This window comes from Crotalus tigris, unplaced genomic scaffold (genome assembly GCF_016545835.1).
Source record: "Crotalus tigris isolate CLP2741 ecotype Arizona unplaced genomic scaffold, ASM1654583v1 scf7180000018954.1357295, whole genome shotgun sequence".
NCBI classification, from domain to species: Eukaryota; Metazoa; Chordata; class Lepidosauria; order Squamata; family Viperidae; genus Crotalus; species Crotalus tigris.
This window is the reverse complement of record NW_024097293.1, coordinates 294,982-319,111: the sequence shown is the minus strand read 5'-3', so window position 1 is coordinate 319,111 and position 24,130 is coordinate 294,982. Positions and strand designations below refer to the sequence as shown.

The 24,130-nt window shown below is 39.0% G+C and overlaps 2 protein-coding genes across 4 annotated transcripts in view; both read right to left on the bottom strand.

Moving 5' to 3' along the window:
- The window catches only part of LOC120314588 (RNA binding protein fox-1 homolog 1-like), a 44,869-nt gene extending 25,724 nt beyond the window's left edge, over positions 1-19,145 (bottom strand). Inside the window, exon 1 of one of the 3 annotated variants that reach the window (XM_039357850.1) lies at positions 19,025-19,145. Coding sequence is in view for 2 of the 3 variants with exons in the window: in XM_039357848.1 (XP_039213782.1) it covers positions 10,916-11,002 (87 nt within the window). In the remaining variant the exon portion in view is untranslated. Of the gene's footprint in view, positions 1-10,915; positions 15,347-19,024 lie in introns of those variants that run through there. The other 2 variants (XM_039357848.1, XM_039357847.1) reach the window with 2 other exon arrangements.
- On the bottom strand, positions 16,967-23,707 carry JOSD2 (Josephin domain containing 2). The gene is made up of 5 exons (XM_039357851.1): positions 23,579-23,707; positions 21,769-21,954; positions 19,670-19,795; positions 19,025-19,219; positions 16,967-18,698 (listed from the first exon to the last, which is right to left on the bottom strand). The coding sequence occupies exons 2-5, from the start codon at positions 21,909-21,911 to the stop codon at positions 18,596-18,598; spliced, it is 567 nt and encodes a 188-aa protein (XP_039213785.1). The 5' UTR covers positions 21,912-21,954; positions 23,579-23,707; the 3' UTR covers positions 16,967-18,595.
- Positions 23,708-24,130: the final 423 nt, after the last annotated feature.

Below are 24,130 nucleotides of genomic sequence, written 5' to 3'. Positions count from 1 at the left end.
AGGTGGAGCTTGCATTGCATATTTGCAACTGCCATCTTGTCTTTTCTTAACCTTCCCTGCAGATGTCCCTGCTTGAGAAAGAGATGACTTCAGTTTTACTCTCTGTTAATATGTAATAATATTTTTAAATCTACAGAAAGTAACAAATGCTATGAAACAGACATTCTGACATAAAATTCAAACTGGCCAAGAGATGTACAAAGCTTTTGTCAAAGCAACTGATTAATATTCAATATAATCAATATTTTTAATTTACAAGTGATGAATAGTTGAAGCTGAAAGTAAGTTTCAGCAAAAGATCAACTGTGGTATCGCTTTTCTTTTCTTTTTTAAGCTTCAGTCTCATTTGCTTTAGGGAGATTTTTAAATATTAGCAGCACATTGCAAATCTCCAGAGAATGCTCACTAAATCGTAGTCTTACTGTGGAAAAAAATGGAAGAGCAATGTAAGTATTTTTCATTTCCATTTCTCTTGTGTCTGAATGAGCATATGGAAACTCAGTCCATAAACTCTAGAAACAGCTGTGTTGAGTGATCTACATGAGTGTTTTACTCTGTCAGTGTGACAATTGTTTCAAGCACAGCACACACAGTACATATCCAAACCTGTCTGCATGCTATTATCCCTCAAAACTGTGTTCCCTAGATGCTTTCACGATGGGGACTTTTGTGTAATTAAGCCTTCTACATATTGTGCAACATTAGAAGCAGATCACTGCTACAGGAAGATTCTTCTACTTAAATTGACAGATAAAATCATGGCTTCAAGATTTGAGAGAATTCTTTTTTTGTAAGATGATTTTATAAGCTCTAGTTGTGAAATTGACTGCAGCTTGGACAAAATGTCAAGTAGGGACAGCAGGATCATGGAAAACTCTGCTTTCTTCAAAGAAATAGTGATTAAGGAGGTTTTGATTTATTAAAAGAGAAAAATTATCTTAAGTCCTCAGGAATAAATGAAAGATGGTTTGAAATGATGATGATCGACGGTCTATTGGATTAAAAAGCAAATGCTTAGCAGCTGGTAGTAGCCAACTGCAGAGCTGTCGGTTGTCCAAAACAAGTGTTTGTTTCTTTGCCAGAGTTACAAACTGTAAACCATATTATAAACAAAATAGATACTATGTCATACCGGTTGCTGTGTACTTATTTGAGCAGGAATTGTGTTTTGGAAGACTACTGCCCACATACCAGGTATCTGACCCACAAAAATAGTTTCACTAAAGTCTTCTGTCTAAATCCACCTTCATTTTGGAGTTAGAAATGTGATCTGCTTATAATTAAATATGTGTGTGTTTATGTGTAATCAAGAAACTCTCACACAGACAGAAGCTGAAGAGAAGCTTAGTGTGATAGGAGGGGTACTTTGTACCACCTGTTTTCTAAAAATATCTTTATCCATCCCATGGGGAAACAAAGGGAGAATATAGATATGGATGACATTTGCCAGCCATCACTTGTTCAGAGACTGATGTACTTTCTCTCACCCCATCAAGACAAAATCTCTCTCTTGCAAACAGTATCACCAGGTAGTTTGAAAACCAGCCCTCCAACACTTTTTCTTATCATAGTTGGCTCCACTTTCAGCACTTATAAATAGCTCTATTTGACTATGGCACTTTCTTGTCACTCACTGCTCAAAAGGGCAGGGGTTGGGGAAGGCAACACATTTGTAAATAGAACCTATATCAAGGAATCTTCTGGAGGTTTGGGGGAAAGTTTGATGAGGGGCCTTTGGCAGGAAACTGGAATAAGACTTGTTAAGTGGACTTCTCTTTTGGAATCTTTTGCAGAATACCAGTCATAAGCACTATGCAATCCCACTTCACAAAGCTCTAATGTTTGGAATAATATTATATCATAAAATCTATTGTTGCACCATTATGGACTGGGAAAATACTCTTTTGATGTCTTTTCTTTGCATAGCAGGATGCTTTATATGAGACTAATTTAGTTCCTCTTTTTCTAGGAAGAGATTTTCCAATATCTTGCAAAACTTAAAAAAAATAATATTTATTCACTGTTAATGCTCAGTGTTTGCTTTGTTTTGAATGATGTTAATATTAAGACTCAAGCTTTTCAGCATGCTTTCAGGCACACAGGTGTGACACTGGTAATATCCTATTTTATATATATATATATATATATATATATATATATATATATATATATATATATATATATATATATTAGAAATAAAAACAAAAATGCGACTCTTGGGAATATTCATATTGTCCAAATAATAATGATCACCAAGAGAATATCTATCAAAAATAGAATTTAATCCACCGAGCTTTCGTCAAATACACTTGACATCGTCAGGGTTAAAAGGCAAACGCCGGGGGGGAGTCTTATATACAGTTGTTTAATGCCTGTTTCCGGCTCCTGGAGCGCGTCATAGGCCCCAGCTGATCGGGTTGAGTCCTAAGCATACGCCCCACATCAGCATCTGTCCCCGTTCCATTGCTGGTTTGCGTTCGATTATATGTTGCTTCGTTAGCTGTTACCGGGTTGGGGGTCCAGATCCTTTTACCTTCCCTGCTCATAACCCCTCCACCATCCCACACACAATTTCCCTTTGTGAGCGGGGGTGGGCAATTATCTGCACTGCTTTCAATATCCCTGCAAGCCCCAAGGCTGCTTTGATCTTGTTTTCCTATCCCTCGGGATTGTAACACGGGCTCATAGTCCCCACCCATACTATTCCTCCTCCCCTCCTTCTTCCCGTAGGTTCTCCTGAGCGGTCTGCTGTTCGTTTCCACGCTCTCTCTCTTGCGCACAGTCACGATGTTTCTTGCCGTTGTTCCGCTGTCAGTGCCTCGTTGTTCCATCCATTGTCGATGAGCACCATTGCCGTTCATCCCCAATTCTCCGCTCCCACTCCGTACGGTGCTCTTCCCCTTTAATTGCAGTCGCTGTTTCATCTCGCAACTTTGTGTTGAGAGTATCCGAGGGGGGTGCATTCTTCTACTCGACTGTGATCGGGTTGTCATGGTGTGCGTGGTAATATCCTCAGAGGGGGATTCGTCCTCGGTCTCATCGTCTTGGTTGGACTTAGTTGTATTCCGTTTTTCTTTCGGTTCCTCGGGCTCCACTCCGTCTCCATTCCATCCCACCGGTGATCCGTTCCCTACGGATCGTGGCGCACCCAGCCGCAGTTGCCTGCTAGAGTTAATCTGTTGTTGATCCGGGAGGGGGGAGCTGTCAATGGAGACTCCATTGCTGTAATTGCGTAGGGAGGGGGGCCGGGCGATGTTCTTTTGATTATAAGTTTTTTGATTGGGTCCCCTCCCCACATTAGTACAATTACCGGCACTCCATATTTTTAGAGCTTGGTGCGCTGCACACAAGTCTACACGCCGATTAATGGATTCCGTTCCTGAGAACCATGCCTCTTTCAATAGGCGACCTCTTTTTGTCGTATCATTGGCCAAGATTTGGGCGTTCTCAAAATCGAAGCGATGATCGTATTCTGCTACATGGGCCCAGATCTGCGAATGTTGCTCGCCTCGTCTAATAGCCAGCTTATGCTCGTGTAAACGAGTCTTAAGTCTTTTCGAGGTCTCGCCTATATAATTACTCTGGCAGTCTGTGCAATTGATTCTATAAACTACGGCTGACCTCTCGGCGGTAGGGAGCTGGTCCTTGGGGCGCATCACTTTAGCCCGTAGGGTCTGGGTAGGTTTGTGAGCTACCTGTATGTTGTGGGGTGCCAGGAGCCTGGCAGTGGCTTCTGACACATTGCTGATGTACGGTAGCGACACTCGTACGGTTCGTGTCCGGGGTTCCTCTCTTTGTTGTCCATTTCGAGGTCCTGATGCCATACTGTGTCGCTTAATAAACCTTGGGGGGTACCCATTCATCCGGCATATGCGGAACAGATGTTTTCTTTCTTCTGCCTTAGACTCCATGGTGCTACAGTGTGATTGCACCCGTTTAAACAAGGTCTTAATGCAGCTGGCCTTATGGGAGGCCGGATGGTTGCTATAAAAATGGAGGATTCGATCCGTGTGGGTGGGCTTCCGATAGACCTTGGTGTTCAGGGTTCCATCTAAGGAACGTTGGACCAATACGTCCAAGAAGGCTATCGAGCCCCGGATCTCCTCCTCCATCGTAAATTTAATGTCCGGGTATATTGAATTTAATACTCCCATAAAGCCAGCTAGATGGCATCGTTTGACGACAGCAAAAGTGTCGTCAACATACCGTGCCCAAAACTTGGGCTGTTCACGGGTCATGGCCTCGTGTTCCAATTGTTGTAGAACCGCTTCCGCCACCACGCTGGATATTGGGGAGCCCATTGGTGTGCCCTTGACTTGTTCGTATATACTGTCTTGAAAGGAGAAGTAAGTTGTAAGGCATAGCTCAATGAGTTGCGCTAGATCCCCCGGTTGCAGGGAATCCCGGTGTCCGGTTTTTCCTAGTTTTTCTAATCTATCCCTTAGGACTCTCAGGGCCAGGTCTTGGGGGATGGAGGTGAAGAGTGAGGTGACGTCAAAAGAGACCATCACCTCATCCTCCTCCACCCTAAGGGTCCTGATCCTCTCCAGGAACTCCTCCGCGGATCTAACTGTAGTAGGGCTGCCATCGACCAGGTAGGATATGCGATCACTAAGCCACTTCGCCAACCCCGAAATGGGAGTGCCTCTAAACGACACGATGGGGCGACGTGGGATATCCTCCTTATGGATCTTTGGCAGCCCATAAAACCTTGGGAGCGCCGAGTCATTGGGCCGTATTCTCCTTAAAGTATCTTCGTCAAGTTTCTTTGATCGTTTAAGACCGTCAAGTAACTTGTTGATTTTATTTTTCAAGGTCACCATGGGGTCTTTCTTAACAATTCTGTAAGCAGTCCTGTCACTTAGTAACTGCAGTGCTTTGGCCACATAGAGTGCCCTGTCCATCACCACTGTGGCCCTCCCCTTGTCAGCGGGGAGTATCACAATGGTGGCGTCCCTCTTGAGATGCTCCAGGGCCTCTATTTCATCCCTAGTTAACACTTGGTGGTGCCTATGACGCATAAGCAACCCCGTGACCTGCTGCCTGATTAAGCTCACAGAATTCTCCCCCATATCCTCGTGGTGTATGGCGGGTTCCAACGCGGCGATGAAATCCAACAGATTTGCATCCATCAGATTATGTCCTGCGTCGCGCTGCAGCAGCGTAAGTTGGGGGCGGGTAAGGGCCTTTGAGGACAAGTTATGCACTAAGTTATCCATGTACCCATTACCCTTTAATCCCCGTAAGGTGTCTATCTTACGTTGGAGGCGTGTGGCAGTCTGTTGGTTGGTTCTCTCCGCCATTAACTGAATGTGCTGGTCGAGCATTTGGAAGTGTTGCTCTGATAAATCCTTGCTACATTGTTCACGAAGGCAGCCAGCTCCCATCTTCAGGATTCCCACCCGACGGTGTTGCTCATTGATGAGTGCCCGTACCGTACGACGTTGAAATTGTCTCACCGCTAGCTGGCATTCAGCAGAATTCACCGCGGGTCTCCTCATCAATGACTTAGGTGGGAGTTCTTCGCGCATACAAGCGTGCAGGAAGGCTAGCTTACGATAGCAAGCCGAGATACGACAGGCAGACTTTTCCCAGCGCCTTGCCATGAGCAAAACTGCTCTGTTATAGTAATTAGAAATAAAAACAAAAATGCGACTCTTGGGAATATTCATATTGTCCAAATAATAATGATCACCAAGAGAATATCTATCAAAAATAGAATTTAATCCACCGAGCTTTCGTCAAATACACTTGACATCGTCAGGGTTAAAAGGCAAACGCCGGGGGGGAGTCTTATATACAGTTGTTTAATGCCTGTTTCCGGCTCCTGGAGCGCGTCATAGGCCCCAGCTGATCGGGTTGAGTCCTAAGCATACGCCCCACATCAGCATCTGTCCCCGTTCCATTGCTGGTTTGCGTTCGATTATATGTTGCTTCGTTAGCTGTTACCGGGTTGGGGGTCCAGATCCTTTTACCTTCCCTGCTCATAACCCCTCCACCATCCCACACACAATTTCCCTTTGTGAGCGGGGGTGGGCAATTATCTGCACTGCTTTCAATATCCCTGCAAGCCCCAAGGCTGCTTTGATCTTGTTTTCCTATCCCTCGGGATTGTAACACGGGCTCATAGTCCCCACCCATACTATTCCTCCTCCCCTCCTTCTTCCCGTAGGTTCTCCTGAGCGGTCTGCTGTTCGTTTCCACGCTCTCTCTCTTGCGCACAGTCACGATGTTTCTTGCCGTTGTTCCGCTGTCAGTGCCTCGTTGTTCCATCCATTGTCGATGAGCACCATTGCCGTTCATCCCCAATTCTCCGCTCCCACTCCGTACGGTGCTCTTCCCCTTTAATTGCAGTCGCTGTTTCATCTCGCAACTTTGTGTTGAGAGTATCCGAGGGGGGTGCATTCTTCTACTCGACTGTGACCGGGTTGTCATGGTGTGCGTGGTAATATCCTCAGAGGGGGATTCGTCCTCGGTCTCATCGTCTTGGTTGGACTTAGTTGTATTCCGTTTTTCTTTCGGTTCCTCGGGCTCCACTCCGTCTCCATTCCATCCCACCGGTGATCCGTTCCCTACGGATCGTGGCGCACCCAGCCGCAGTTGCCTGCTAGAGTTAATCTGTTGTTGATCCGGGAGGGGGGAGCTGTCAATATATATTCCTATATATTCCTTCAAGATGAAGATCCTTTCAAGAAGCCTAATGTTTCCTTTGTACTAGACAGCACAAGAAGATGTAGACCAGCAAACTGACTGTGATATTGAAGTGCAATACATTTGGAGGGCACCAAATAGAGGAAGCATGCTGTAGGCCATGACCAGCACCTGCTGTGTATCCATTTCAAAGTTGCCATTGTTCCAAGGACAAACACTATTTGCAATCTCTTAAACTACCTTTGCCTCTATCTTTTTAGAGGTTTTGGAAATAAATATAACTTCTTTTAAATTTATAACCAGTGTGGTGGCAGCAGCAGGTCCATTTTGACAGCAAAGACTGTTGTCAAATTTCAAGTAGATTTGCTTTTTGATTTAATGCACATCCTGCTTTTTTTGTGTTGTTATAACAATAACTCCAGGAATCACAGTAAAGATTAAAAAACCCATAAAAATAAGACAATTGATGCATATTTGATTCAGGACAAAAATATATTAACATAAATTGAAATTGAGCTCCCTCCCCCAAATTTGCTGCATTTCAACAATAAGGGACAACTTTGTTGCACTTTCATAATTTAATACAGAGTCCTCTTGCACTCAGTGTCACCTACTGGTTGAAAAATCAACCACCAAATACATTGGGGGGTTCAACCATTCCTTTTTATTATTTGACTTTATTTTTAATTATTTATAGTGGCTGCTTCTCCCAGGAGATTGACAGTCTTCTCAGAAAAACAAAAAATCAATACACCCATGTCAAACAGCCCATCACTTCCAAGATTTGTCTGAGTAATAGGAAGAATTGATTTAAAATACAAAAATGTGAAGTTTGACCCAGAAAACTCTCAATGCAATTGTGCCTCTGAATTTTTCTATCTCCTTCAGGAAACCAATTTCACTCTCAAAATGTTTGGTCAAGAGCCTTTTCCATTCCACATTTGTGTGTATGTGTGTGCATAGACCATCTACTTTCCTATATGATCTCTCCAGCACATACATACACACATCTCAAATAGCAGGAATCCTGTCAGGCCTATTAATCTCTTGACAGTTTAATATTATTTTGTAAAAACAAAAAAAGATAGATATTCACTCTTCTTGTAGAGAAAGTAAAAAAATCACCAGCATCAAGCAATCAAATAAGAAGAAAATGTTTCTAGATTCTAGAACAAATTCCATTCTGAGACCATCACATCCCAGTTTATCCCCAAAGCATAATAAATTGCCTGTACAGGAAGCTTTGTTTTGGGAGAAGAAGGAAAATATCCCTTTCAGCTTGAAATTAAAGGTAGATCTAGGCCAAGGATAAGTTGAAGATAAAATCATGAAGACCCATCCCTCAAAAATGGGTTAGTAAGGCATTTTTATGAGGCTAGCAGGAGAGCCTAGAGGAGAAGCATTCCATAGTTTAGAAGCCATGTGAAAGGAGGTTCTTGATGATTGCTAAGGTTCAAAAGCACAGGTCATCCCTGCAATGGATTTTCCTGCAGATCTTAATATTCAAGTAAATTTATAAAAGGATACACAGTTCTTCAGACAACCAGGCCCTAACCTTTAAGGGTTGAAAGATTATCTTGAACTGTGCCTGGAATTAAATAGGGACATTATATGACTCAGATTTAATTGCACTTATTAGTAACCAATGGCCTCATTTTAGCTTCTTCATATTGCATCATTTGAGGTTTCTGAACAATTTTCAAGTATGGTTCCACATATAGCACATTGCATTAATGCATTAAATTATGATATTTCTAAGGTGTGGAGAACTGCCAAATTCAATTAGCTCAGGAATGGTCATAGTTGGCTCATTAGATGTAATTGTAAGATCAGAGTCTTGCCCAGGAATGAGCCTACGCTTTCAAATGAATAAGTTGGGTTATTTATTGCTAATGCCACACATAATAATTAGCAATGTCTCAGCAGAGGGGTGCCTTTTAGGATATCATTACTAGGTACACCTCTACAATTTTTAAAAATTGCAGAACAATGGCATATGTGCTTCCAACAGAGGAAAGTTCAGGAGTTTAAGAAAATAACCAGGTGAGCATGGGTAATACCTGCCTTATTCTGTCTAAGGTAAGGCAGACCCATTTTGGAAAGTTTTCAAAAATATTCTGCTTTGTCAGATGTTTTCGCTAATGTTAATACTATTAGTAATACTGTGATGAAAGAAGCAGAAATAAAATCTCATTGGTGCTTCTCTTTTGAATTACAAAAACAAAGGAAGCTGATAATTCACAACTGTTTAAAATAGGAATAAGCAAGTTGATGCTTACAAGATGTCTGGACAATAATATCCACAGCGCCTTGTTATTCGACATGCTAGTTGATACCAATTGGATGCTGAAGAGCATAAGGTTATCTATTTCTGCACTGTACATTTTTAAGCAGTAAAAGTGTTCAGGCACAATTGAACTATACAATGTAATCCTCTCAACACAAATAACAAATCATTTATAATTTTAATTATATTATTAGATTCAAATTTCTGCCTGAGGTCACAAAACATTTTATATTATCTCTGGGGTCTACCTTGGTTTGTTATGAACATTGGTTCTTGGCAGACATTATTGTTCTGCTTTTGTTATTATGTTGCTTATGTTTTCTTGTTGCATTTTAATCAGTGACTCTGCAGTGTTTAAGATTCCTCTTATTATTTAGTGAGACACAACTGTCTCCCCGTGATAAAGATAGAACAAAATATGTGGGGTTTCCACGCAAAAATAAAATAATTACTGCAGCCTTAATGCATAATTGATATACATTTTAACAAATGGTTGTCAGAATTCTAAATTATTTCAAAAGCATATCATTCAATAGGTTGTTGATTATCATATATTGGTGTGCACTTAGCTCACAAAAATGAATCCCACAGGGTCCAAATTAACAAAATGCAATTGCTCTGTTTACATGGCATACTTTATCCAAAAACATAAATCATATTATGAGTTTTATATGATGGCTTGGTTCATACACTATACCATGACAATCACTGGGTTCCTTAAACATTTTTTAATACGTTTAAGTCAGTGTTGACTCATTGCAACTTCCTGGACTAGTCTCTTCTTTCTTGGTAAGATTTCAGATATGTCCTCCTTCCTAGGGTTCAGACAGAATGACTGGCCCAAGCTCATCAGTTGGCTTTGTGCTTAAGGCAGGATTAAAACTCATGGCCTCCCAGTTTCTAGCTTGGTGGTTTAACCACTATATCAAACTGGCTCTCCTAAAATATGTTAGACCCAATCCAATTTTAGCCTAGCCTAGTCCAGAGTATTATTGCACAACCCAAGCTAGAAAATGAATAGATGAAGATACTTAGGCAATCTGAAAGCTAATTATGTCAATTCAATCATTGTGTAAGTATTTAGTGTTGGTCCAAAAGTAAACAAAACTATGCCTTTGTTCCTCAGGATATCATCAAATCAACACATCTCCCAGCTTTCATCATTTCACACTTGCAAGGGATTTTAGGATGCTTTACCTATATTGCAAAATCATTAGGACTTTTTTTTTTTTTTTGCTCATCCATGTTATTCATGCATTCTACCATTTTTTTCTTCTACAGTGCTGAGCATAATTTAAACTTGTAACATAAGTGAAGATAGGCTGTGCTCTATTAATTATAAAATGCTTATAATATCAGGAATAGCCCTCCATACATTGAAGTATAGGGTGGTATTTGTTTCTATTTCATTTCAAAACCACTAACAGTTTTGGCTGATTAAAAGATTATGAATGGTGTGGCATCTCTGAAAAGTTAGAAGAAAGCCAACTCCTAAATAGAGTGGAATCTGAAGGTGTAAACTTTTCCTCTCATCAAATCTATTATGCTATCCAACAAAGTCAAATTTGCTTTTTAAGATTATAATTTAAACTTTAAAACTGGTAGAGAGCAAAAAAATGTACAACAGAAGTTCCATCCATTATATTCCTAAGGTCTTTCAGTGGACAGGTTCCAGCTGATGTACAAACTAAAGGAAATCCATAGTACAAAGGACAGAATGGATCGATCTCCTAGTTCCTGAAGAAGCTGTAAATATCCCTTTCCATATAAGGAGAAGACTTTCCCTGTCTGAGCAATTCTGTAAAAATAACTCAGGAATGAAGAGATTTATCAATGGGGGAAGTTTTATCAGCTGTCCCAAGACCACCAAGACAGGCACAGCTGGGCTTTGTCAATGACACTGAAACGTTTCTTCTATCTCACACAAACAGACACAAACACATGTATAAATGTATACATAATTACAAATGATCATACCTGAACCAGCCCAGAGTAGCATTGGGGTGCCGGAGGATAGACAGGCAGGCTGTAGGGGTGCAGAACCACAGCTGGAGGGGACAACATGGCACATAATAAAGGAAGGGCCCTACTACTAAGTCCCAAAAGGAGTCAAAAGTGCCTCTGTTCAAGCAGCTTTGGCACCAGCTGAGGGAGTGTTGAGTGGCAGATGGGACAGTGCCATTGAAGGATGCCAACAGCTGTCAAAAACACAAGCGTCTGTCGCAAACTCTTTACTTAGACCATCCTAGTAGTATCATATGCTATTATACTGAATTGTATACCGTCCTAAATATTCTTATTTTATATACATATTTATTTATTAAATTTATATGCTGCCCATATCATTATCTAAAGCAACTCTGGGTGGAGCAGTGAAGATACATGATCTTTTTCCATGTAAACACATATTTATCAATCATTTCTTGGATAAATCATTATATCATATTGCCTAATACATGCATTTGAAAGCAATTCTAGTTTTGTATATTATTTTTACAAAAATACTTATATATGCATTCTTGCCCATTTATTTTGATTGGAAAACTGTAGTTTAAGAGGTTTGATAAACCCAACTGATTTTAATTCACCCATGGATTATACTTGCTAACTTAAAAACAGGTCAAATGTATTTCTCATGCCTAATAAATACGGTTCCTGAATGTGTCTGTCTAACATTTCCTGCTTTTTAAATTATTTAAAGCCCATTCCTTAATAAATATACATGTTTCCACTGTTTAAGATGCAGTGATGAAAATCTTTCTTTTTTAGTGCTGGCATCATGTTTTTGGTTCAACACTGCAATTGTTGTTTGGATATTATTTGTGTCATTGGATTTTTTTTCTGGCTCTCATACTGCAAACCTTCTGATTGAAAAGAAGCCGAACCATTTTTTGTTTGTTTGTTTGTTTTTACAAAATGGCTAACACTACCACAGAAATAGATTTTGCCCTCCACTAATTTTTTTAATGATGAGGCTGTCTAATCTTTTCTATTTCTATGCTTCAGATATTTGATCTAGTTGGAAGGTACAAATAAAGGCTTCCTGCTTCCTCCTCAAGTCTAATATGATTATTACAAAACTCATATTACAAATATAAAAATATCTAGATACAAATGTATGAAATAAATGGGAATGCAACTTTATATTTTGCATTAGCTTTTTTTTTTTGTAATTAAAGCATGAATGTAGAAGAAAGGGAAAAGTGGTTTCATGCTAAAGGTGCAAATCCCACATATGTTCAAAACTGCTTTGAAGCAAAGATGTGAACATTCACCTCATCCGAGGAAGAATTCTGGAGAAGTAAAAAGAAAAAAAATATTATGGGATCTTTGGATCAAATTTAATAAAATATCTATGTATGATAAACTTTACCTGGTTAAGTAATTGTTAAGAGCAACAGCAACAGAAACCATTGTTCTGAAGGCCAAATTTCTTGAGCATAATTAAGACCCACATTGTAGGCAGAATTAGGAGAGTGGCTGAGACCTTTGCTTTAGGGTTTTTTTTTTTCTTTTCATTATGACCAGTTGTTTAGTGGCCATTCAAAGGTACAGTGGACTTCCCTGGAGCATTTATATACCCAGATTCAAAGTTCTGGTAGCCACCTGTATGCCGCAGTCTTGTGACTGCACTTTGGGTGCTCAGTAATCAGCCTGCATTTATAGCCATTTGCAGCATTTCATGGTCACATGATTGTTTTATGATGGTTTCCCCCCAAATTGGCTTTTACATCCAGTTTTCAACAAAACTGGCCCACTGCAAACCATTGGTTTGCTTAAGGGCTGCTGCAAAAAAGGCCATAAAATTAGGTTGGTTATGTGGGTTTTATAACTGCCTATAATTTATTTATATTTTATCTATATTTATAAATATATTTATAACTATCATGACTTATGGCTGTAATGAATAGCCTTCATTATGATCAAAACCTGTAAAATGGTTGGGTATTTCTTATCAGAAATATACCTGCTGAGGAGGATTTTTAAAATTAAGCCAAAGGGTTTGTGAATTTAAGTTGCAAATTATGTAAAATTAGGGATGTCCCAGAAAAATTGCAGTCGCCGATAACTAATTATAAACTAGCAAACTAATAAGGTTATCATTAACCAGGCAAAAAGATCAGAGTGCAAATTTTAATATATCTCAAGTGCATGTGCATATTTATTAGAATTAATAAATACAACACTCACCATTGTGCTTTTTTCTGTTATTAGATTGTATCTGTAAGAGTTTTTATTTATCCAGGGGCCTTGTGCAGTAAGCCACACCAGGATCTAAAGATTTAATTTTAAAGGTTGGCAATCACCTGGTTGTACTAGGAAAATATAAAGCTTTACAAATCAAATCATTGGCCAAAGAATTGTCAGCATTGACTTAAGATAAGTAGAGCTAAAGGGATTCAGGCCCAAAGGCTTTTTGGAATTTCGCAGCAGCACAGGAGGGCTCCTTAATTTAAGACATGTAATCTGGAGGTGGTGGGGAATAAACCTAGATTTTCTACCTAGCATGGTCCCAATGCTGAACTAGCTATGGTCTCACAGCTAAGCTATTAGGAATACATTACTATTTAATGCAAGAAGAATAGTATTTTTCAAAACATTCAGAATACATTGGGAATTGACAAGGAAACTGCCATGATTATCTTACAGCTGCATTGCATGTGGAAATTTGTTTTTTCACCCTGGCATTATTAGGACTTTTTTGCATCTGAGTACAGTACAATAATTTTAATAATTTCTCCCACTCCATTTCTGTGCCACCACCTCATTCTTTTTTCCAATTTCTTGGGAACGGATGCACTTAGTGGGTTCCACAGTTTGAAAAAAAAAAAAGGCTGAAAAATAGTGTTTCTTGTAGGTAACCAAATTGCCAATACTGACAAAAAACAAAAATAATTGCAAAGATTATACTTTAAAGCAAGAAGTTGTAACTTAAAGAAACAAAGCAAAAAATTCAAAAAATTTAATACGAATAGTATGTGTCCACTTATGCTACCTGCTTATTTATGTGCCCCACTAGGGTTCCCTGGTGAATTTATCTCCCTTTTCTAAAAGCTGAGCAAGTACTTTTGTTCTGAGAAATCACTGCCAACTTGTAAACCAGGATTTACCTGTAAAGTGGCCCTTATCAGTTAGTAGCTCAAACCCTCAGGATGGAAAATATGACAGACTGGCTCTACGGATTTCTGGAGAAAAGCAAAAAATAATCTCCCCTTAAAAAAATAATCCATTTCTCTCTTCCCCCCCCCTCTCTTTTTTTTGCTTCCAGCCTCTGAAGAGATTTGTAGAAATATTTAATCAATGTTCTTGCTGAAACTTGAAAGCCACATCTTGTCCATATTTTAAACACTTCACCTATTTCTTTAATTGTGATGAGTAAAAGATGATCAAGGATTCTTGATTACCGAAGAGCAGCAACAAATGAATTCTTGGTAGCTTTATCCTAAATCATCTTTTTCGGAGGAAGGGTGTTTAATTTGGGAGCTATAAGGATACTTCTTGTCCCAATTATATCAACCCATTCCACCTGATCAAGCAGAGAGGATATGCTACATGTCCTGTCAGTCAAAGAGTTTTGACTAGTGTATTCTAGGAGGCCCTTCTCAGCTGCTACCCCCAATCTATGGAACATCTTATCCCCAAAGATGAGGTAACTCCCCCTTCTGGTTTCCCAAGAGTGTTTTACAATAAACAAAAGATTTAGAAATTCAGTAAAAATCAGTAAAAACATACCCAGGTGCAGATGTACTATCCAATCATAATCTAAAAATCCACCTAAAACTAAAAAGGATGAAAAACCCGAATATTGCTAAATCAAGAATTGACAGAGACTTCATCATTAAACATGGAGGTAAGATAAAAGAACTAGAAATTCATTTAAGAGAAACCAACAACCTGAATGATGAAGATGTAGAAGTGAACTGGAATAAATTTAAAATGCAATAGTAGAGGTAACAAATTCAAAACAGAGAGAGGGATACCACGAGGAACAACAGTGGATGACGGAGGAAATTCTTCATCTCGTGGATGAAAGAAGACCTTATAAAAATAAGAACAAAGAAAAATACAATGAATTGCAGAAAATAATTAGAAGACAAATTCTGCAGCTCTTCAGTTGAATATATGAAAGAGGAAAGATACCAAATGAGTGGCTAAAATCAACCTTTGTGACAATCCCAAAATAAATGCAAAGAAGTGTACCAAATACAGAACAATACGCTTAATGAGTCATGCCCTGAAAATATTCCTGAAAATAATTCTCACAATATACAACAAAATTGAGGAGCATAGGTAACACACAACGAAGAAACAATCTTGGTACACGAGATGCGCTATTCAGCATTCAAGTTCTTGTACAGCATTGTAGAGATATCAATCACAGTGTTTACATGTGCTTCATTGATTTTGAAAAAGCATTTGAGACATAACAAACTATTAGAAATCCTGAAACAAGTGAGACTAGATGACAAAGACATCCAAATCATAAAGAATCTATATTGGCATCAGGTAGCAAATGTGAAACTAGGTCAAAAAGTTTCAGCTGATGCAGAAATACGAAGAGGGGTCAGACAGGGATGTATTCTGTCTCCACTGTTGTTCAATATCTACTCTGAGTCAATCTTCAATGAGGCAGTGGAGAACATTGATGCTGGCATCAAAATAAACAGTTTTTGGATCAACAATTTAAGAGATGCTGATGATACAGTTCTGCCTGCCAGTAATCATGAAGACCTTCAGCTCCTCATCAACAGAGTCCACAGAAATATCTGAAAAATACGGCGTGAAGCTTAACACCTTGAAAACCAAGATCATGGTTGTCAGCAAACAACCCGTTAATTTACCACCAATAAATTTGGAAGTAATACCATTAGAAAAAGTTGAAAGGATCACACACCTTGGTTCTAATTTACATGAAAGCTGGGACATGAACATTGAAGTAAACAGAAGGATAGAGAAAGCTCAAACAGCATTCTTCAAAATGAAAAAGGTCTTCTACAATCACGACATAAGGCTAAAATTGAAAATCAGGCTTGTCAGAAGTTATATTTTTTTTCTATCCTGCTCTATGGAATAGAGAGTTGATTTCTGACAGAAGGCCATCTGAAGAGACTAGAAGCATTTGAAATGTGGATTTATGTATAAGCTGGGTTGACAAGATCAGAAATGAGGTGGTGATAAGCTGCCTGGGAAAGCCAAGGGAAATCATCAAAACAATTAAAAAATGAAAGTCAGAATATTTTGGACATGTAATGCAACACCCAGAAAAATATGACATATTCCATTTAATCCTCCAGGGAAAGGTTGAAGGCAAACGAGGTCCAGGCAGAAGAACATCATGGCTTCAAAATCTAAGGGACTGGTTTGGACAAAACTCAGCAGCACTTTTTCGTGTGGCTGCTGATAAAAATAGGATCGCCAACATGATCGCTAACGTCTGATAATGGATATGGCACAAGAAGAGTGTTAAGACCTGGCTTTGCCAATTATTATGGGGGTCTAGAAGTACAGTGCAACTTTGGAAATGGTGGCTTGAAGACACTTCTGCTGTTTTGTTAACCTCATAGCCTTTTGAATTTTGTACATTGATTTTTATTTTTACTTGGAATTTTAACTTGTTTTTAATTCTCTTTTTAATGTATGTTTTTATTCATGTATTTATATGGTTTCTTATGCTGCATAAATCATCCAGAATCATTTAGGTGAGATCGGCAGTGTAGAAATTTAATAAATAAATTTTCTGACTATTCAAGTTGCCCAGAGATTATTAATAAATCCTTTCCAAATATGAAACACTGCAATATATTTTTTAAAGAGAAAATTGTGATTGACAGTTTATGCATACATGATTCAGCAGCCAGGGGATAATTCAGGATGCTGTAGAATGTCAAGGGAGATGATTGAAACAGCAGTTCTTTATGGTGATATGAGACATTTATGCAAATGCTTTATTCATTTGTGAAATGGTAAATGAGAAAAACTTTTCCCATCCTTTCCCCTCAACCTTCAAATCAGTCCAGTTGCCCATTGTTTTCATATGTCTGAAACAAAGCATTTTATTGGGCTCACTTAACGTTTAATATCGTCTCATCAACTTTCTGTAGAAACAGTGGTGACAGTGGCCTCCTGGTGGTCAGTGCAACTTTCTACATAAATGAGGTATAATCTTCTCCTACACCAAAATCACATTCTACCAGAAAAAAAAATTATAAATTCAAGAATACATTTATTTGTATTGCACCATTTCATTTCTACTCTTTCAGGATTTTTTTCTTTTGGTAAAAACGTAACACTAGGAAGGTTTATATTTATTCTACATCACAAAATAGGCAATGCAGCCTAGAAAAGGATAAAAACACATAAAACTGGATAATGAACTGGGTAGTGCATTATCCTCCCATGTCCTGACCACTGTTTTGTCCCATATTAATATTTGAACTATTCACCATATACTCTGTTCTCTGGCACAAGGAGGATTTTTTTCCCTTTAGAAATAAAAGAAATGAAGAAAAAGAAGCAAATATTTTCACTTTCTGGGAGATGACCATCACTTCTTTGTTCACTGTGCCAGATTCTTGTCTTTTAATCATTATATGGTAGCTAAACATTCAATAGGCACAAGTACTCCTAGTACCTTCCCGATAGTGCTGAACTACAATTCCAGCAGCACCATCCAATGAGGAAGGATGCTGGAAACAGAGACTTAGGAAAGCCATTATTTTAAGAGATCATTTTTGGGAAAATCTTCCTATTGAATTTCTGTTAGCCAGGAATTAAAGGCAAGCAGCACCTTAGAAGCTACAATGTAGTAGCCAAATTATTACTCTCTTCTAAACCATAATTCTAGCAAAATATTATTCTCCCCCTCTCAATTTCTGCCTTCTCAACATCAATCACAACTATCCCAGAATTCTTAAACTTCTCATTTTCCTTCAAATAGTTTCACAAGGAAACCTGAGATAGAAAGCAAGTTTTTCTGCATAGTCTCTCAAACTAAAGTTACCCTTCTTTTCTCACATTTTAATAGTTCTTAAGTATCTCCACATTCTCCCAACTAGCTCTTCAAATGACTCTCCTGACTTCTTCAATTTTCCAGAACAGCCTTTTCCAAAATTAAATGTGAATTCTTTAAGGTATGGTCAACAAATTGTTTCACCCAAGAACTCTTGGATATATTAGTGGAATGGCTTTTATAGAAGAATCCTGAAAACACAACATCAAGGTCTGCTGGGTCTACTGTTGTTCTACTGTTGCATTTATATCATAGGTTGAGGATGAAAATAAGAAATGGGCATCCTATTAAGCCCTGCGCATAAACTAACTTCCAACTTTGATCTACTTGTCTACAAGGAAGATCCTATATAGGCCTGGGTATCATGTAATAGGCTATGGTGGGGACCCTTCACCATTAGGTGCCATGTCCTTTATTCCATATCATCCCAGAAGAAGCCAAGCCTTTAAAAAGCAAGCAGAGATAGAGGGAAGTCAGGATCATTTCTTAGAGAAGATGGATTCTGTCATCGGCACCCAGAGTGGCAGTATACACAGGAATGGAGTGCTGCCTTCTTCCCTTTGTCACATGCAGCAGGTGGTGCAAAGGAATGCAGCAGAGAGAAAAAAGATCTTTAGACCAGGCAGTTTCTTATGGGAGGCCTGGGATCACCTCACAGTGTTCAGCCAAGGCCTGGCTTCGCCTGCCTCATGGGGCACAACCAACAGCAACTCACAAGCACCCTGGGAAAGCACTTCCTGGAGAAATACCCTGTGGGGACAAAATAACATGTTACGAACCAGCAGGGTGTCCTGCTGAGTGAGTCTCCAACCACCATTCTCACCATCCTAGCACTCTTCTCCAAGGACCTCAGCTTTCTACAGCATTGTAGAGTGCTGTTCAAAAGTCAGTAGAGATGTGGCTATTCAGAGCAATCAGTCAGTTTTGCTCCTTTTAGCAACTTTAACTTCCAAAGTCATTTGGGTTTTCATTATATGATATTTGGTATTATTTATGTATGATATGATATCTTTAGAGAATTCAGAATATGGAAATAAAAACAAAAAAGAAGGCTACTACATCCTTGCAATTATTACCTGAGGTCAGCTTCACCACCAATTGGTGCTGGTGCCTTCAGTTTGGAGTCAAGATTATAATAGATGCCATCAAGCTGACGCACAGCAATCCAGTGGCGACGCCTCACAGGAAGAGATAGGAAACCCAGGCACACATTGGAAGGGACATTAATGATGAAGCCAACTAGTCCTGCCAGGGTCAATTGCTCGAGGGGTCTATACACAAAGAGAAAAAGGAGCTTGGCAGAGAAACTAGAATAATGTGGGAGGAAGACGAAAAAACAATTCTGAAATGGCCAGGAGAACAGGATGGTCTCACATCATGGTAAGCAGCTCCCAACTTAGTCAATCTATCAGTAAGGAAGTTCCAAAGACAGCCATATAGAAAAGATTAGCAATCATGCCTCAAAATGCTACAGCATGATGTGGCCTTGATTGAACTTTGTCATTTTTAAATTGCAAGCTGCCTTAAGTAATGAGGCATGAAGCTGAGGGATGAATCAGTAAAGATAGTTAGGAAGAGAAGGTGAAGGCGAACACAGAAGTAGAGAATGACAGAAGCTTATTCTTAAAAAAAATACAATGACAAATTTGTAGTTGGCTGATTTTTGCCTGTTCAGAAAAAGTAGCTTAGCTAAAAAAGTAAAGGGATAGGACCTTCCTTACCTTCGTTTATCCCACCAAACGGCTTCCAGCCCCACACTCTGAAGAGCTGCCATGATGACATTGACATCATAGTTCCCTGTTCCCAAAAAACTACGGTGTGGATTCCACCTAGCATCGGGAGCCAGTCTGTGGGAAAAAAAGATGACAGACATCACCAGAGAAGGTTTGGAAAAAGAGGAAGGGCCTCCCCTAAGTGTCAGGGGCGCATTTGGAATACTTAAGAGTATGATAGGGGTGCTCTCAAAAATGGTTTCCACAGTAAGCTTGGCTGATCCATTTGCTGGGGAATGTCTTTTTTTTATATCCCATGGAAACCCTATTACATTCCTTAAATTATTTTAGCTTTTTCATTTTCTGTAGAAGCAGGCTCTTTCTCAAAAAAAGTATTGAGTTGCAAAGACCTGTCATCTTTATTTTCTCAGAGTGCATACATGAGACTCCAAGGGCCATTTTCGGAAATACAGTTGATGCTGGAGCTGATACATCACAGCATATTGCCTGGAATAGTAGAGAATGTTCCTGAGTTGCCATGAACATCACACTGGAGAGTCCAAAAATAAGACAGAGGGGAGGCCACTATACCTCACTTCCATTTTCTTTTCTTGCCTTCCCTTAAGGGAAAGACCTTTTTTTCCTGAAGTTATAATATGCCAAGCCCGTTGACAGTATTGTGCTATTATTTTTCTTTTCTTATCTCCAGCTGTCCAAAATAAGATGTGTGGGTTTTTAAAGCATGCATTCCATGTATTAACTTTTTGTTTATTTCAAGCTGGCAAAATCCTATACTCCAGAGAGCTACTCCTGGAAATATATTGAAAATAAAGGATGTACACTTCTTTATGTACAGCTGGTGCCTTGCCTTTTCCATAGACTTATGATACTCTAGGGAAGCCTCAGAGACTTCTACTTGCCCCAGAATAAAATTGTATAAATGAACAATAAATCAACCAAGACTGCAGCAGATTCAGTATTTAAGAGGCCTACTTGTAGCTTACACCTGCTTCCATTGAAATATTGCTGGAGCTAAGATATTATCTTAATTGTACTAAACAATGTGCCACAATTACTAATAGTTTTAAATGAATACATGAAAGAATTCACAGCCACTTATGTGGAAGATGCTGGAATAGTCTATTATATTTATCCAGGGTAAAATCTCCCTTCTTCATCACACTTGCTTTGCCCTGAGCACAATTAGTCAGATTCCAAAGAAACAAAAGAAGGCGGTGTCCCATTCAGTGGCTTGCAAATGCAAACAAAAGCAAAAAGAGATGGAGCCTTTTTTTTGTTATTTCTAAATAGCCACTTTACATTACTGAAGAAGATTTGACAAGCCCAATAGTCATTCCCTACTACCAGGAGACCTGCAGAGTTTACATTAAATAAGCCAGGAGGCTTGGAAGAGCATAAGGAGATTTGGATCCTGCATTAGAATATTTTATGGGAGTTCTCTAAGATAAAGCTTATATATAATTCATTGCAAACACAATTTCACATGGAACTTAGAGTTCATAGCCTTCATGATTCTCAAATGGAAAAAGGGCATGAAACAGTTTCACTCCACCTCTCTCGTCAATCAGAGTGTTCCACAGAAACCAAAACCAACAAATCACCACCCTTCTTCCTAAGGAAAAGATGGAATTCTAAGACTGAATATAGACAAAATATTTAAATAAAATAAAATCAACATTTCAAATTCCATCCTTCTCTACTTTCTTAAAAAGATTCTGGGGTATTCAGAAGCTGAAGCAACGTTAAACACTTCACCTCACTGAACAGAGCTCCAATCATCTTTATGAATAAATTTTCAACTATTAGATTTACATCATGAAAACAGATGATATATATACCAACTCACTTGCATAAATGTTACATAATTAATTTTACACCAAAGATTTAAACCCTTAAGATTTTTTTCCCCTCTTCATTTTGACTCACTTATTTTAGTTCCTACCTGGAACCATAAACAGATGCTTGTCAGAGGTGTAATGTTTTTAAGGTTGGTATAAGAAAGTTAGAGCAATTAACTCTTGTAGAGATGCTCCCGTAAATATCCTAATATGGGAAAGAGCAGTCCCAAAGAGAGGCAAACCACCTACCTTTTACAGATTTCATCAGCTATCTCTTGGGTAAAGAGTCGTTCCTGCAGGACATTGTTGAGGGCGTGGACGGCACACAGTTCCAGGCGCTGTCTCTCATGATAAACTGCAGGTGTCTCAGTTTGGCCTAGATTCCCAGACATCACATCCAAACTGGCCTAAAAGGCCGTTCCCAGGAGATCAACCCTAGAGGAAAAAAACCAGTAAGAAAAGCATGGAATAGAGAACACATCCAATCAGTACAATCCCAGTAGCAGACAACAAGATGATATTTGGCAGCAGCATAAACAACACTAGCTTCCCCTCTGACCCTTCTAGGCACTCGTAGATCCTCCCTTTGTGTAGTTTGTTTCTCAGCAATTCTTGTTCTCAAAGCCTTTCGTTTAGACCTCCTTAGTTCTCAAAGTCCACTTTCATTAGATAGACCTAATGTCTTCTCAACCTCTCTGCTTTTTTGTTTTCTCTGTCTCTTTTTTCTCTAGCTCATATGCCTGCTAAGCTCTCTCTAGGATCATAGCAGCTCATCCAATAGATTCTCCTGGCTGCCCCACCCTTGTCAGATGCTAGGGAATCCCAGCCAATTGTTGACCAAAGCTTTAACTTTTATGTTCATTACAAATGCCCTGAGTACATCACAATATTAAATGTTTCCCAGAAGCCCAAGCAAATTATGGAAATTCTTAAGTACCACAGGATTGAAAAGAAAACAAAAAACAAAAAAGTCAAAGTATTAAAAGACCCAGAAGTCAAATGTCTCTTTATTTTAATCACCACAGTGCTAAACAAGTGGCTTAATGCATCCTGAGGGAGAGGGGCAGGGAGAGAAACATGATGCCCTTCATATACAGTATTTGGATATTATTGTTTGGGATTTAAATCCTGAATGAATGGACAGCATCAAATTGTTTTCTCTTAATTTAGACTGATCAGAATGAACACAGCCACTTTGTTGAGATGTACATACAGATCTTTATGTTAAGAAATTGTGTGCTATAGTTATCCATTGCAAAATAATATGAAGGCAAGCCAGCTTTTCTGAGCCAACTTCATTTCAGATGTGATAAATTTCACTTTCTCAAAATTATAGAAAGTTGAATCCAATAAATCTGTTGGACAGCAGATGGGGAAGGCTATCTATGGCATGGCAAAACAATCCTTCCTTGGAAGATTATTCACTCAAAATTTTCTGAAGCATCATATACAAAGGAAATAATTATCCACAACAGTCAAGAAATTATATATATTTAAATATCAGCAATGTTGTGGCATTGATCATCACATAAAAACTCCTGTTGGTACTGCATTGCTAAGTTCCCAAGACAAGCAATATTACAGCAGTAAAACATTAATATTTCATTTTATGATATCATTGTATATGAGTTAAAATGTACACTAAGTATCACATCATGCCAAAATGACAGGTACTGGACTTATTACAAGGTAACGTACAGTAGTCATTACAACTTTCAAACTCGTAAATCAAAATGAGGTAGCTAAAGACAGACTAAAATAGATATTCCTATAAACTGTAAATTTTGTCCCATAAACTGGTGCGACGGATGCAAAGGTCCTTATTATAACAAAGCTGAATTCTGTGCACGCTCGAAGATACCGCTCTTCAGGAGTGATTAACACTGCGCTGAAAATCATCCTCGGATGCAAATTTAACTTCCATACCCTGCTGCATGTTTCCTATTTTTTCCACCAACAGGAGAAACAGAAACTCATCAACATGAGCAATTACCAATTACCAACTCGTACCAGGATGGGGGGGGGGTAGGAAAACCACTACCAGAAAAAATCAACTTACCCGGGAAAAAGCGAAAGTCCAATAAACGAGTCCCCCCACCATGACTTCCCCAGAAACGGCTGTTAAAGGCCAGGCTGACTGTGCAGAGATGGAGAAACTACTGCTCCCAGCAAGCCCTGGGCGTAACGATAGAACTACAATTCCCGGCAGGTCTCACGCGTTTAAACGGAAGAAGGTAGGAAACCACATTTCCCAGAATGCAACAAAAGGAGAGGCAATTGTTTCCCTGAAAGAGACCACGGGAGGGAGTGTATTGATCGCGAATTCAAGAAATTCGGCGTTCCTTATAATTAAGATAAAGATTATAGTATAGTTCCCAACCGGCCGATGAGAAATATTGTAACTGGAAAGTAAGTGGATTTGTAATCTTGATACAATATTTCGTTCAAAACACTCTGGACAGTTGCTTTGCAAAAGTGTAGGATTTTAACTGTTGTAAGTTAACCCAACTATACAAAGTTTAAGAAGGGCAGTTCATTCCAAGATTTAAATTGTCTTTATATACTATTATGTATCATATTATTATATTAATTGCTTATATATACTATAAGC